Source organism: Pleurodeles waltl, chromosome 3_1 (genome assembly GCF_031143425.1).
Source record: "Pleurodeles waltl isolate 20211129_DDA chromosome 3_1, aPleWal1.hap1.20221129, whole genome shotgun sequence".
In the NCBI taxonomy this organism is placed as follows: Eukaryota; Metazoa; Chordata; class Amphibia; order Caudata; family Salamandridae; genus Pleurodeles; species Pleurodeles waltl.
The window spans coordinates 1,351,581,578-1,351,594,985 of NC_090440.1; the positions used below are offsets into that span (position 1 = coordinate 1,351,581,578).

The 13,408-nt window shown below is 43.3% G+C and overlaps 1 protein-coding gene across 2 annotated transcripts in view; it reads right to left on the minus strand.

Moving 5' to 3' along the window:
• Positions 1 to 409: 409 nt before the first annotated feature.
• Positions 410 to 13,408, minus strand: part of THY1 (Thy-1 cell surface antigen) — a 30,815-nt gene continuing 17,816 nt past the window's right edge. For both annotated transcript variants that reach the window (XM_069224862.1, XM_069224861.1), the window contains 2 exons: positions 7,442 to 7,780; positions 410 to 4,587 (listed from right to left, as the gene is read on the minus strand). In XM_069224862.1, coding sequence (XP_069080963.1) covers positions 4,487 to 4,587; positions 7,442 to 7,780 — 440 coding nt within the window. In that variant the 3' untranslated portion in view covers positions 410 to 4,486. The remainder of the gene's footprint in view (positions 4,588 to 7,441; positions 7,781 to 13,408) is intronic.

Genomic DNA, 13,408 nt, shown 5'->3' on the forward strand with positions numbered 1-13,408 from the left:
AAATTGTAAGATTGCCACTGCTAACGGGGCACGTGATGTAACATCAAAAACAGAGAGCATAAAAGGCGCAATGGAGGAGGGGGGAGGAGGGGGGGGGGGGTGCAGACGTCCCGTTGCGAACTGTGTGCTGCCCCGAAGGAACAGTCCCATTTACATTTCCTTCTGATTCTAATACACCTTCAATGTCTGCATTTTGAGTTCCAAAATTACCCAATACATGCACCGAACGTTTAGACATTGCATTTCCTTTTGTATCCTTCTCATAGTCTGACACTTTGCGAAACACAGGCTTTGTTGTGGACGAAAAACCTGTTACATGAGCTTTCTGCTTTAAAAAAGAGTAACATACTTTAACAAAGAGGTCTCCCTCCATGACACCAAGATAACAAAAAAACACACTAGGCGTAGGCGTTGCAGATAGCTTCTGTTTTATTACGAACGCAATGATCCCACTAATGACAGCAAGCAATAGAAGTGAACAGAGAATTGGGCAAGCACTGAAAATGAAAAGTGAGTCCTAGCTTGGAGTGTTGTGCAAGAAGCAAGCAAGCTGCTTTGTTTAGGGAGGGGAGGAAAAAACCTGGTCGAGCAACCGAAGGTACTACACAGTCAAAGAAGAACCCCAAAGTGTGCCTACGGGGAGACCACCGACCCCAAGAATGCTGGATGGAACCAAAACAAGAAGTTTGTGATCCAGCTGCCGTGTGAGTGTCTGCGGGAAAAGCCTTCTGAATGCCTGTGTATAGGAGCAAATGCTCAGTGCCTGCTGTTTCTTTTCTTTTATCTGGTTGTGCCTTCTCGAATAGGACCGACTTTGTGTGCAACTGTTCTAGGGACCCCTTTGGTTCTGACTGTCTATGTACAGTGTTCTTTTGCAGCATGTGCAAGGCCATCTTTGGTATAGCATTAACTGTTTGACATTCAGGACGCCATACCTAAATATTCCCAAATCCGATGATTCAAGAAAGATGCTCCATTCCTCTGTCTTTCTCTGTCCATATCCATTACAATGCCAGCTAAACTGCTAAAAATTACTTTAATCACTCTCGGAAAACATATACATTTTAAATTATGTCCTACTCTTCCGAGTAAATTAACATATTGAGGCTCTTTAACTGTAGACAAAAAGCAAACGTGTCATTACAGTTGAAACATTCTCTGCAAGATACAACAAGCTGTCTTCTTCTCTTGTTAGTTGTACTGAAACAACTACTCAAGTTTCAAATCATTGTTATACATTGGATTTTTATTGTAAATAATATTGTGAACATTAATGTCTGTGTTATGCCTTCTTTCTACATGGCTTTGGGAGTTTGCAATGGTCTGCAAGGCTGGCCTGTGAATTCCTGAGTGCAGTTATAGCATGACTGCGTATGAATGCAGACCTGCTGCCATACAACTAGTTGTGTATTGTTGTGACTGCCTGAGTGTACCTCCTTTGCAAATGCCCATTCATTGCTTTTTTCTGCTACTGACTGTATATGAGTTCCAGTTCAATACTTGCTTGTTACAGTTCTGCTCTGACTGTCTTTTTGAGGCATTTTGATGACTGTGTCTGACTCTGTGTTTGCTGGCTTGTCTGAAAGCCTTGCCTACGCCTTGTCTACACCTTTCGTAAGAAACAGCAAGGTGATGGGAGGAATACTTGATTATCTCATCCACTGCTGACTGCTTGGGGTCAGACTCGAGACCATTGTGTTTGACCCACTGTCACTCTAGACAGAAAGTTGATATATGCAAATCACTCTCAGTCCTGCTCCAATAGGAACAGTTCAGCCTGAACAGCAAGGCAAAATCCCCTCCAGACAAGGGCACAAGCAAGCCCAAACCAGTTTCGACCTAATTTAGTTTCATCAGTGAGAGATAGCTTTAGCCTTTTAGCACACTGAGGATGGCCTCTACATCTGAGCATGGCCATTGCACTTAGGGATCAGCTACTACAAAGTGATTGAAGGAATGCTTGAAATAATCTCCGTCACTGACGATCCCTCAAGGCTACATTCCAAGACATGGACTAGTGACGTGAAAACCTAGTTTCACAAAACGTGATGACAAGAACAATTTAATTCCTAACTACAAACAGAGTCCGATACCTCTTGCAGGAGGTCAGATCCCACAAGGTACATTAACAATTTCTAGCTCCTAAACTGCATATAGAATGGAGTCTTCAGTAAAGACCATCACTTATGTTCATTTTTTCTTAACTGTCAGACACTTAAGTGGTCAATTGTCTGTGACTCTTCAGGACATTCTTCTAGTTTAATGGATTTCAATAGAAAGTTCAGAGTTGGCTACATATTTGCATGGAAGGCCCCTCACCTCAGCTTTCACATGTTAAGAGAAAAGTAATTTAGCCATTTTTTGCCCTGCTTTCTACAGTGCTCAAGACCTGACTGTGGGAGCAGCAGAAGTTAACAAACTTACAGTGACGACACTGGATGCTAATTTTCTATTTGCTATCTTCAAACTCTTACTTAGATCAAATCAAACGAGGAAGCATACCTCGAAGTAGCACTCATGTCTAAACTGTACGATTACAAGACTTTGTTCCTCTGTCTTCTCAAAGTCGCACAAAATCCAAAACTAAGGAGCCACAGCAGAAGACAGTCAAAACACTGATCCTCATCCCGCTAGCCAGGCTAGGACGCCACAAGAGGCAGGTGCTGGATGTAACAGCAGCACGGTTTCACATCTTATGCCATATCTCTCTCTACTAGCGCAACTAGCCTGGTACAAAAACATAAAAAACATGAAGCCTGTACTTCAGCTTTCATAGTTGGCCTATCATGAAAATTCAAATTTAAGCCTTTGATCTACACTTTTGTGGCAGCCGGCCTGTGAAAAGTCATTCAAGTGTTTGGTCCTGAGCACTGCCAGCGCAGTGCTTAATATGTCCTCATATAAAGTCAACCATACTACGAAGGTGAGCTGCAGAAGTGGTAGAGAGGTGATGGAACATCCAACATTAAACCACAACTAATCTGTTAACGTTTACCAATGCTAATAAACCATTAGAGTAATGTCTCTTTTGAAGGAGCCTGAGGTTTTCTTGAGGTTTCAGTGGGGAGGTAGTGCAATTTGCAGAAATACAACTCGGAATCAATAGGAAGGCAGCAGTGGACTATTTGATTCAGATGACCAGGCCTGCATTCCCCCACTCCAGTCCTTCATCTTCATTGGAGGCATTTCCCTAGCTGCCACTCCAGCTGACAATTGTCTACATTCAATGATTGCCATATATCTGAAGAAGTGACACAATCTCTACCATCCAACTTTCAAACGTTGCCTTGTCATACAAAGGCACAATCACTGCTTTACTTGAAACATTTATGACTGGGTGGCTGCTTGCAGCTCACGATGTCAACATCTGGATTTCTAGTTCTTTTCAAATCCGATCTGAGGACACACTGCTACTCTGTTTTTAACCACTAAACTCACATGGTCATTTTCCCATATTCCTTTGTTTAATCTCGAATTCTGAATTGCTTGGTTAGAGAACTTATTTAGTGTTTGGAAGACAGTTTACTCAATTCCAAACATGAAAGATATAGCATCTGTATTGTTACATGTGCATTATGTCATATGGCATTTTTAATAAGGCAGAGAGAATATCCATCAGATTTGTGATGAAGTAATTGTCAAACTGTAAATCTAGCCTTATGCTTTTCCACTGCAAAGCCAAGAAAATACACATAAAAAGAATAGAGCAGGCAGTTTGCTCCCAGCGACAAGAATCGGGGTCCATTGCAGAGAAAAAAAGTCTTGAAGATGTGGTTCCTTGCCATCACACACAGAACTGAACTTCTGACACCACACAAAAGTGTAGTGGAACAGCTCGCGTAATGGGTATTGAAGGTTCACAGATTGACATTCATTCAACGTCATTTTCCCTGTCACAGGTGTGTTATTTTTTCACAGAAAAAAATGTCTTATATCATGGACAATTGCCATTTTTCACAATGAGGGCATATGTTATAACCCACAAGTGAGCAGATACATCAATATGAGAAATAAATAAAAATTAAAAAACATGCAACATGCTTTTGTACTCGACTGCTGAGGAGGTTGTGCACAACTGACCCTCAGTCGAGTTCATCTTCTACCACACCAATCTCTGCTGCCCTATTCACTAGGGATTGTAAAAAAATCACATGCAAATGTGCCAATTTCTGTGTTTCTTGTTGGTTTATAATCCAAGGGTGATGGTCCGTCTTCACGGTTAAAGAAGATTCCAATAAGCAAGTTTGGACGTACTAAGACCTGTTGAATTCCACCATTCTCCAGTTGCCCACCAAGGCCTCCAAAGGAAAGGTCATAATGTTTTTTTTTTTTTAAATAATAAAAACGAGTGATGTAGGGATGAGGAGGTGGCGGAAGCCACCAACATCTTATCCTTCTCTTGTGACACCACTTAGAACGGCTGTGTGTCTGATCCTCAAGTGTTCCATCCTTTGGTGATTCCGCCACCATCAGCCGACTTCCACAACTACACAATATCGACAGCCTGGAGCAGCGGGAGCAAAAGCAGGAAAAGCAGGCAGGGCACACTGTTGAGCAGGCTATTTCCACAACACCTCTCCAGGTAGTCTGTTAAGGAGATAAGGAAACAGCAATAAAAGAAATGCTTTGGCCAGAAGGAGCGTGGTAACAAGGGCAAGTCTACACCACAATCTCTCGCTAACTGGGGATAAAGAACTGCTCTGACTTGTGACTTAACTCCTGCAAGGGCATGCAAGCATCATGTACAGAAATGGCACGGTTTAAAAATAACTGATTCCTGGATAATGCCCCTCACAACTTAACATGCAGTCATTAACCTCCACTTTGGGCCCAACAGCCTGGCAAGGAATAATATCATTGGCAAAGCCAATAGTTTTGGTATTAGCTGCCAACCTTTTGCCTTGGTCAATGCTATATTTGTCATGGTTTTTGTCAAATTTTATTGCTGGGAACCTTGAGGCTACCGCCAACACCTCAGCACATCATCTCGCTGGAGTGAGTTCAGAGGGGGGCCCTCTATGTTCTGTCCAGTTTCGTTACGCCACTGAAACAAGGCTGTCATTGGGAAACTGAGATAGGCTATATTTTCAGACCTGAAAGGTCATCTCATTTAGATGTATGCCGTTTGATTTATTTTGTGTTTTGTCAAAGACCTTAGCGCAAAATAAGAGGCATCAAATAATTGTCAGTTTGAAGATAAGGTTACCATATACCTCCACGTTTCAGTCCTGGAAGCCTAATGCTATCTGAGAGCTGTGTTCTTGGCTTACCTCAGTTGAACCTGTTGGACTAAAGTTCTAGTTTAAAAAGGCAAGGAACCATGGCATCCCTGAGGAGGTTGAGTTCTTTATAGAGCGTTGCTTTCATGATTCCTCTGAGAGACCACTGTCTGCCCTAGTGAGGAGCCCCCTACGTGTGCTTGTCTTGCATCAAAGGGTGTAAGGAGGGCTTCTTATAGAAGTATTTTTCATTATTTTGCCAATATGAAATGGTAGAATAGTGCAAATCAAAAGCTTGATAAATTGACCCTACACTGGGCAGTCTTGAAGAAAGTTCATCTTAAGTAACTCTAATTGGTGTTTATGTTAGATGTGTGATTTATGAGTCTAGAAGCTTTACAACATCCCTCAGAAACAGAAAAGGATCTCAGGACCTCAGCCCTTGCCCACAGACTTCTCCGTTGCGTACTAGGTATGGAGAGCTGCCAATCACTTTATGTATTACAAAAGGCATGGACATTGATTATTGTGCTACTAAATGCTTGTCAGTCATTTTGTGGGCTACGAATGTAGGGTGGAACAACGAATGCTGGAACCACACATGCCTGAACAACGTGGTCGGAACAACAACCACATTGTTGCCATGAATGTATTTACCACGCACGCCTTTACAACGCTTTTTCAATGTAAAAGCATGCCTAGTAAAGGCATGTGTGGGAATGGCATGCATGGTTCTAGCATGTAACCCCCCCCACTTGCCCTAAGGCCCAGAAGTACCCCACCCCTAATACTAAAACTACCCCGACCCTCCACCCCTAAAACAAAACTACCCCGGATACCTCCCACCCACCATGAGCCCTAAACCCTTTCCCAACCTCCCCACCCGCCCTAAAAACAACTGACCCCCCACACTGCCCCTAAAAACAAAAGCACCCTGATCCCCCACCCCAAAAAACAAACTACCCCAATCACCCACCCCTCCCCTAAAAACAAAAGTACCCCGATCCCCTCCACCCCCGAAAACCTTACTACCCTGGTCCCCCCACCCCTAAAAACCTAACTACCGTGATCCCCCACCCGCAAAATCCAAACCACCCGATCTCCCACCCCAAAAACCAAACTTCCCTGACTCCAACCCCCAAAAACCAAACTACCCTGACCCCCACCCCCAAAAACCAAACTACTCTGATCCCCCACCCCAGCACCCCAAAAAAAACCTATCCCGACCCACACCCCTGCCCCCAAACACCAAACTACCCGATCCCCCCAGCCTCCAAAAACTAAACTACCCTGGTCCCCGAACATCAAAAAACAAACTACCCCGCGCCACCCCAAAAACAAAAGTACTCTGATCCCCGCCCCAAAACAAAACGACCCCAACCCCCGCCTCACCCCTAAAAATAGACTACCCCGATCCCCCCACCCCTAAAAACAGAACTGCCTCGATCCCTCCCCTGCCCACCCCACCCCTAAAAACCAGAACTACCCTGATCCCCTACCCCACCCCTAAAAAATCTAACTACCCCGACCCCCCGAACCCAAGCCCTTAATCTATCCCGCCGCTAAAAACAACCCCCCAACCCTGCCCCAGCCCTACTTCAACACATACTTGGTTAAGGCAGAGAAAAAGGGAGTCATTGTTAACACAAGTGTGGCTCCGCTTGCATTAACAACGTAATTGTTGTTCCGGAGTCATTGTTCCGGACGTTTCCTCCTGCTGGCCATATTGGTACTCTTGGAAGTGTTGCACAAACAGGCCCAGCTTCCTTTTCAAGTATTAAGACACTTGAGAGTCAGCTCAGTTGATGGCTGTGTTCACTAGTGGGAGGCCAAAGAACAAGGAAGAACTCCTATAAAAAAGGGCAGGGTCATATAAAAAGGCTTGAAGGTGATATGGAACAAACATAGGCTCACATTTGCAACCCGTGAGGGCTCTTCACCACACGTCTTTAGGATTGAACTAAGCAAATAAAAATAATTTTGACTGGTGCATTGTAGGCATGGGGTGTTTTAATATTTACCGAAATGTGGACATGGGTATTTGAGAATGATTTTAAGGACACTGTCCAGACATCTGATGTCACATGGTACTCATTTGGCCACTAGTGAATTGGTCCTGTACCTATGCGCCTATCTGAGCTCCTAGCTATAATGTGCATGCACACACACATCCCATGTACACAGCAGCTCTTTCAAGCTACTTGCACCATGTCCCTTCTCACCTTTCATCACTTTCACAGTAGACACTTGCTTGTCCGTGTAGTCGTTGTCGATTTGAAGTCTGCAACCATAAGTGCCCTTGTCGAGGGGACCATACTTGTTTATGTAGAGTAAGACTAGGTTGCGGGAGACATTGACGCTGGCACGGTCATGGTATCGTTGGCTGAAGAAGTTAATCTGCAGGGTGCTGGCAATCAACTCCTCCCTGTCCTTGGTCAGGGTGAACTCATACCTCAGAAGATTGGCGGTCTTGTTTTCGTATCGGCAGTCCAAACGCAGTTTGTCACCCTGCATGCAGGCGGTGAAGTGAGTGATCCTCTGAGACTCGCTCAACTGGAGAACTAATTATTCCAACACAATGAGGTTAGGGGGTAAGTAAAACACGTTTATCACTTCAAAAATACTGACAACCTCTTTATTTATTAACCTCTATATATTATTTAGCACACATTGCATAACTTAAATGCTTATTAAGCCACTCAGATCACCTCTATGAATGGAGTCATATTTCTGATAACAGGCCTTATCCTTCTTGGAGCACAAACCCAAGTCTTTCTCCCTCGGTCAGGCACAGCATCGCCTCTCGAATACCCTATTATTGAAGCCACTACAGAATGGTGCAGCCCTTGTGTTAGCCTATATATTTTCCAAAAAGATTCTTCGTATGTAGATCAATGCTGCAAACACTGTCAGAGGACAGGGGTCCTCACAGGCATAACATTTTTGAGTTAGCACATATCCTGGCTATGCAGGGCTATAACCCCAATTTCTCACCATCTGTTCTATTGGTATAACAGACATTCAACAAGCGACAGAGCATCAGCTTCCAACCTCAGTTGCTCGTCGTGGAATTAACGGTAATCTGTCCAGTGCTGTCAGAAACAGCAATTCAGTGAAGGCCAGGCAACTACCTGCAGGAGACATGCAACATGTTTGCCGTAATAATACTTTTGTGGCAGTGGCCATCCTAAAAGCGTTGGAAAAGCCAATTAGTCTCACCGTTGTGATCTATTGGCTTTGCTGATGCTATGCAGGGCGACAAAAGTTAAGAAGAAAAGGAAAAAAGCCTTAGACCTGGCCCATGATTCATTTTGTAGGTGCGCGCATATGGGGGAGGGTGGGAGGAACAAATGTTGAAACTACATGGGAGAAGAATGAGAGGTTTGGAAAGCAACATAGAAAGCATGGATGGGATGAGGCCATGTTGAGATGCATAAAGGTGAGGGCAAGCAAGGGAAGCAAATGACGCCAGCCAATCAAAGCACTGGTAAAGAGGCAGGGCTCCATGGGAGGAATGAACACAAAACCGACAAGCTGGTGCATGAATAAGAAGTGGGCAAATAAGAATGATAAGGAAAGCCAACAAATGGTAAGGAATAGCTGGGCTTCAGGCATCCCTGAGTTGTTGTTGATAAGCCACAATATGCCTTGTAGCAGACAGTACGTGCGTCGTCTAGTAGGGTCGACCTAAAAAATACTTAACTTAAGAATATTGCTATGTGTTTGGAAATTATATTCATAAGGTGGGTCAGCAGAATTGTAGTTACCCTAACTGTATTCAAGACTTGCCACCAGAGTTGGTGCTTGCTGAAGGAGCAATCTGCAGTGACAACTTGATTTTGTGTAATAGTACAGTATGATACAGGTTTTTTCTGACTTCTGTCAGCTTTAGCTTTATCAGGCTGTGCTTATTTTACACTATTGTTTGAGGTTGATTAGCAATTCTTCTGAAGAACAATGCAGAATGCAAATGTACCCATTTTATTTGTCCCAGAACCTTGTGCACCAGACATGAAGGGGAAACTGCGTCTAGAACCTATGAGAACTGTTTGGTACCAATTAAGACAAATAAATTGAGCTTGTAAGGAAGAAGGTTTGCTTGTTGAATTGCTTTGGGTCGAATTGATCAAACAGCCTCAATCATTTACCTAAATCATTTTTGGTAGATGAGATGAATAGGTTATGTGGGATGATACACCCACTAATGAATGTATTTTGTGATAAATAGTTGGGTACAGGTGCTTTCAGTCGGGTATGGTGAGATGTCTGTCGAATCTCACCAGGAATGTTTTATTGAATATACACACACACACATACTCTCTCTCTCTCTCTCTCTTTCTCTTTCTCTCTCTGAAAAGACAATGAAAATTAATGGTGGCTATTTCGCAAAACAATGTGTTTTCTCTCAAGTAGTACCCCACCAATACCGCTTTACTTATTTTAGTAAATAGACCGCTATGTGCCAAAGTGATTGTTGGTAAATTTGAAACTCACATCCCCCAATTTTACTGACCAAGCTACACCCCTGTTCAAACTAGGGTAGTGGCTGTAAAGGCATTTTCAGAATGGTCTCAAGATCTTAGAGGAATGTCAATGTTTTTTCACACAGCACCAGAACCGCAAGAAGCCATTGACAAGCTGTGTGGCTGCTTTGAGATTTTTTGCTTGTTTGAGAATTCGAGGGTACAATTAATCTGCATTTAAGGCATCCAATACCAGTACATTGCTATAATAAGAAACACAGGAATGTATGTTTATTTGATGCAGTCCATCACTAGAAGAAACAATTGCAATTGTGAAAGAGAGAGTATTCAATGTTAGCATCCATGGTACTTGTTAAGAGTGAAGTGCCCTGTTCTCATGAGCAAGTTATTGCTGGGGCTCTAAAGGGGGACTATGCAAAAGAGGAAAGGAATATGTACCAAAGAACAGTGTTTGCCATTATGGGAGTGTATCAAAAACATCTAGCGAATACTACTACTTGTCCGACCAACAGCAGGCAGAGAAAATAAAGGCAGACAGAGTACACATTTTACTAAGACGTGCCTTGTTTTATCATTTGTGTGACTGTGCAGGTTGGTACTGCGCAAGAAGAATATTTGAAACAAGACTGGTGAGATTTTGTTTACAGTATAGTCTGCTGTGAAGTGTGTTAGTGAAGGTGATTCTGTTTCCACATTTATGTTGGTAAACTATCTGTACAAGCAGGGACGTAGCTTTGGGGGGGTTTACACCCCCCCTAATAAATGTAGAGCCAGATTTAAGAAAAGTGTGCTGCACCAAGAGCAATGCCGCTTTTCTTGCGCCCCCTAGTGCCCCCCTAACACCACCATGTGTGCTCCGTAACTAAGATACGGTGCACCATGGCGGTAGTTAGGGAACTAGCGTCAGAATTGTTTACACTAGCTTCGAGCTCTGCAGGATTATCAACAAAAATGTTGATGCTAATCCTGGAAAGCCCACTGAGGCCCATTGTAAACAATGGTGTGCCCCCTTTTAATGCCTGCTCTGAGCTGGTGTCAAAAGTGCCCAAAAAAATGACTCAAAGAAATCTCTCACATTTCTTTGTGCCATTTTTTAAGCCCCTGTAATGGGGGAACGCTCGCTTTGCATACATTATGCCTATTGCAGGCATAATGTAGCGCAAAGGGTTTCAAAGTGGCGCAATGCATGCAATGCACCACTTTGTAAATTTTGTGCATCAATTTTGGCATCCTTGGGCCACATTAGCGTAAAAAAAAATGAAACAAATGTGGCACAAGGAGGCACTGGGGGCTCTTAAATCTGCCCTGTAATTTGTGGTAAATAGTTGGGTGCAGGTGCTTTCAGTCGGGTATGAAGTGTCTGTCGGATTTCTCAAGAACTTTTTACTCTCACACACACAAAAACAAAGTTTTTCCCTCTCTCTATTTGCAAAGACTTCAAAAATGTTGGTTAATTCACTATATAATGCACTTTCTCACACTTAGTACACCTACCAGTCTGCATTCCTCTCCCTTCCCAGTGCCCCTTAATCCCCTCTGGTGTGCCCTGCTTGTTGTATGATGTATTTTAACAGCATGTGCCAGCGTGAATTTTGAGAAATCTGAAGTTAACCCCCTTCGACATCCCCCTCTCCGTCCCCTCCCCCAATCATACTGACCAAGCTGCACCCCTGTGTGCAAGTGACTATGGATTCGGCATCAGCAAGCTCCATCATTTCAGGCAAACCAATCTGTGTCAATTGTCAAGGGTGTGCTTTAGAAATGACCAATATTGATCGTTTGGCTTACAGGGAGGGCGAAATGGACAAGGTAGGTTGCTTTTATGTTTGTTTTATCTACAAGGACACAAAGTTTTATTACAAAAATGTATGCAGTTATGAAAAAGTACTGCATTTTAGTGCATGAAGACAAGGGGCAAGATGGGAACGAATTGAAATCTGACACTACTGATCACCTATTTCACTGTTCTGTAAAATGTTAGATGAATTCGTAGCGCTATCCAAAGTATTCTGTGACAAGCTTTGTTGTGTTAGGTGGTTATGGAGATGAGCTTCTTCTGGACAATAAAACAGCTCCTGTGTGACATAAATTAAGATGTGCACCATTAAATGTAGTCATGCAATTGGAGTCTCATTTGCAGCACCTGTGAAATGAAAAACTGTTGTAAGTGGACTCTAACTGGATTACACCCATAAGTAATACCAAACACAAATCTGGCAAAGTGTGTCTTTGCATGGACCTCAGAGTATTTTAGTTGATTTCCATTAGGACTTCAAAATCCAAAGGATATTTACACAAGTGGGGATGGCTAGGTACCTTTGACGATTGATATACGAGCCACTTCCACAAGATTTCACTTGCAGCAGAATGCAGGTCTTTTATCACCTTTGTCACACCTCTGAGAGCACATTAGTCGTTGTGCATGCCAACCAGATAAAATTCAGCAACAGCATTGTTCTAGAACCATTGTTATGACTTTTCCAGGATGTTTTGGGGATAATGCACTTCCAAAACATCATTTTAATTTCTGCTTTGTCTGTAAGAGAACACAATGCCATTTTGGGGACCGGGCAAAGCATTTTAAGACACAAGGAGGTGATGGTTAAGGAGAATCATCATTTTTTACAGACATTGTTGAGTATCTGGAGCGCTACCTGAAAACTAAGGATGGGCAGAGTTCACGAAGTTCTACTCTACGGAATTCTGCAGAATTATGTAAAACCTCAGTGAAATTCCATGAAGTTTCATGTGCGGCGGAATGCCATTTGGTCCTAGAACAATCCTGGGTGGGGCTCAGAGGTGAATGTGCACAGATGTTATCAGGTTCACAGATCCGCCTTCGACTCCTGGTCATAAAGACAGGCGTGACTGGTGTTTCATACCCCCATACAGGACGACCACGGAGACAGGTGAAGAAGCAGCACTGAGTGAATCTGTCCGTCAAGCACTTCGCTCACCGTAACACTCGCTCACAGCAGAAACAGAGGAGGTGACTCCTCCTCAACCTTAACACTTTGCGTGCCAATTGGAACTATGTTTAATCGGTTACTGTTTTAAACATGCCCTCACAATGCTATGACCGCTATTTGAGCTCATCCATGTGTTTATTTTCTTTTATGGGATACTATACAAAGACACCATCTAAAAGGTCCTGGACTCATTTGGGTGTATATTGTATGGATCGCATTGTGTTCAATCTATAGTTCGCATGTACTCACAAGTACTCACTCCTGCCCCCAGCTGCATGCTGCTGTGAGTTCCAGTCATCCTGCTCATGCTAAATGGCCAGAATCGGAGGGGTTCAATAGTGACTACAACAGAGTAGACTTCCTGGCTCCATGTCAAACCTTCTCTGGGCTGGGCTTAGCAGGTCTAATTCAAGGATAGCCCTCCTTCCCATCACATGCTCCTCCTATTGCAGATGACCTTTCAACACCAGGATCCCAAGATAGCAGAGGCAGACCTTCTCATTCCAAAACCATTTCCAAAGAGTGCCCAGATAATTCAAAACAAAAAAAAACAATAGAAAGAAAAGGACTAAAATTTGAAGTGGCCACCAGAGAATTTTGATGATGGTGATCATCGACATAAAAGAAGGGCTACAGAGACACCTACATGGCTTATTAGACAACCCTAAAATCAGAAGGTAGTGAAGCAAGATGTCCTTAACCATGTCAGGGCATCCATCAAAATGTGCCTGGTATG